The 1,570-nt window shown below is 44.1% G+C and overlaps 2 protein-coding genes across 3 annotated transcripts in view; one reads left to right on the top strand and one right to left on the bottom strand.

The window, feature by feature from the left end:
• Positions 1-1,570, bottom strand: part of LOC109469677 — an 8,520-nt gene that overhangs the window by 6,728 nt on the left and 222 nt on the right. The window contains exon 1 of one of the 2 annotated variants that reach the window (XM_019768232.1): positions 487-937. The exons of the other annotated variant lie outside the window; for it this stretch is intronic. The gene's annotated coding sequence lies outside the window, so the exon portion shown is untranslated. Of the gene's footprint in view, positions 1-486; positions 938-1,570 lie in introns of those variants that run through there. 2 annotated transcript variants of the gene reach the window in all.
• LOC109469723 overlaps positions 1,174-1,570 on the top strand; it is a 4,591-nt gene continuing 4,194 nt past the window's right edge. Inside the window, exon 1 of the mRNA XM_019768308.1 lies at positions 1,174-1,365. Coding sequence (XP_019623867.1) covers positions 1,242-1,365 — 124 coding nt within the window. The 5' untranslated portion in view covers positions 1,174-1,241. The remainder of the gene's footprint in view (positions 1,366-1,570) is intronic.

Below are 1,570 nucleotides of genomic sequence, written 5' to 3'. Positions count from 1 at the left end.
GCAAGGGGGGGGGGTCATGTTTAACGTTATGTTCTGCAGTGACTTCCACCTTGACTGGGAACACATCTCAATGAGCACCTGCATGCCTTTTTTGTAAGGTGTAGTCAGGCCTTATTAGTCTTAGTAATCCGTAGGCTGCTGGCCAAAATCAACGTAATTCGTAATCAGTACATTAGCCGTATATAAACGTGTTCGTAATCAGCTCTGAGAATTTTACGTACTAGTAATTGTAATCACTCACCCCCCTTCTCATTATCCAACACTTAACACTGATTTACAACAACAGGTATGTTATTGTAGTGCGATAAAAACGAGCCAATTAGATCTGACTTGATAATGGGAGGATTAGAATAGGGCAGATCTCTCAGCATGGTGTGGCACCCCGCCCCTTCTATTCAAGCAGCCATCAAAATCAAAAGAACTTCGCGGGACAGAGAACAGATCGTGCGGTAGATGCTGATAGTATTACTAGTATAGATCAGGTACCTGTACTGAGGCGATCCGTAGCCTGATATTTTGAAAGGACGAGGCGGTCACTGGGTTTCTCGCGGGAAGCAGTTGAGCAGATGGGCGTGCTCTGGGCGTGGAGCAGCAGAGTGGTCGTCTGGCAAAAGTTGCGCAAAGAATCAGACACACGGATTTAAATACTGCGTCGCGTTTCAATATTGCACAAGTCGATGAAACTTCGTGCGACTCAAAGTCAAAGTGCAACCGTTGCGTCACGAGGGGGTATCGTGGACACCTAGTTGCAACAAAATACAAGACACTCCGTGAAGTCTGAATGGTTATATGAAGCCACTGATTTATCTGAAAGCTTGCCTGCAGTTTGAGACAAATAGAAGCGTTGTTTTGGTGGTCGCTAGCTTCCAACTGGGAAACATCAGAGAGGTTTGATGGCGACGAAAACCTCCTCGGCATCCCAGCCCCCAAGCAGAACATTGGCCTTTAGCCTCCTTATGGACCATTCCATTGCAAAGTTTATGGGGAGGTACGGAATATTGGGAGGCAAATATCCTTCAAGTTCCAAGAAGTGCTACTTTTTACAATATACTACATCACTTATTAAATGATATAAGTTTTATTTTCTGGCAAAAATGTATTTCAGTGGAGACAATAAGGCTCTGCGGTTATAGCTGAACCAGGTTGGACCCTTCTGATTGGCACTTACCGGCGGGCCTTGAGGTTCCGGGTCAGAGTTTAAATCAGATCAGAGGCGACAACAAACAACGCTGTTCGCAGGCATGGAAAAACCTTATAGATCCCAGTCCTTCAGTGGGGTAGAGAATAGTAATGGAGACGAAAGAGGCGAGAAACTGAAGCAAGACGACGATCAAAGTCGTTCGATTATGGTCATACAGACTGGAGGTAAGGGCGATGCGATGAAATAGATAAATACCCCGCCATCGTTCACATACTTTTTATCATGTAACTATCAAGTATGAAGGTAGAAGTCTTTTCCACTCCTTTTTCCATGATTTTATTAAACGTTGCTAAATTTTGAAGTGCTAGAATACCATAGAGAAGCATTAGCAACGAAGAAAACAAGGAAACCTTGTTAACTTTCGTACTT

This window comes from Branchiostoma belcheri, unplaced genomic scaffold (genome assembly GCF_001625305.1).
Source record: "Branchiostoma belcheri isolate BF01 breed outbred unplaced genomic scaffold, Haploidv18h27 scaffold21, whole genome shotgun sequence".
NCBI lineage: Eukaryota > Metazoa > Chordata > Leptocardii > Amphioxiformes > Branchiostomatidae > Branchiostoma > Branchiostoma belcheri.
Note: the sequence above shows the minus strand (reverse complement) of the source record. Positions and strands in the feature narration are given on the sequence as shown.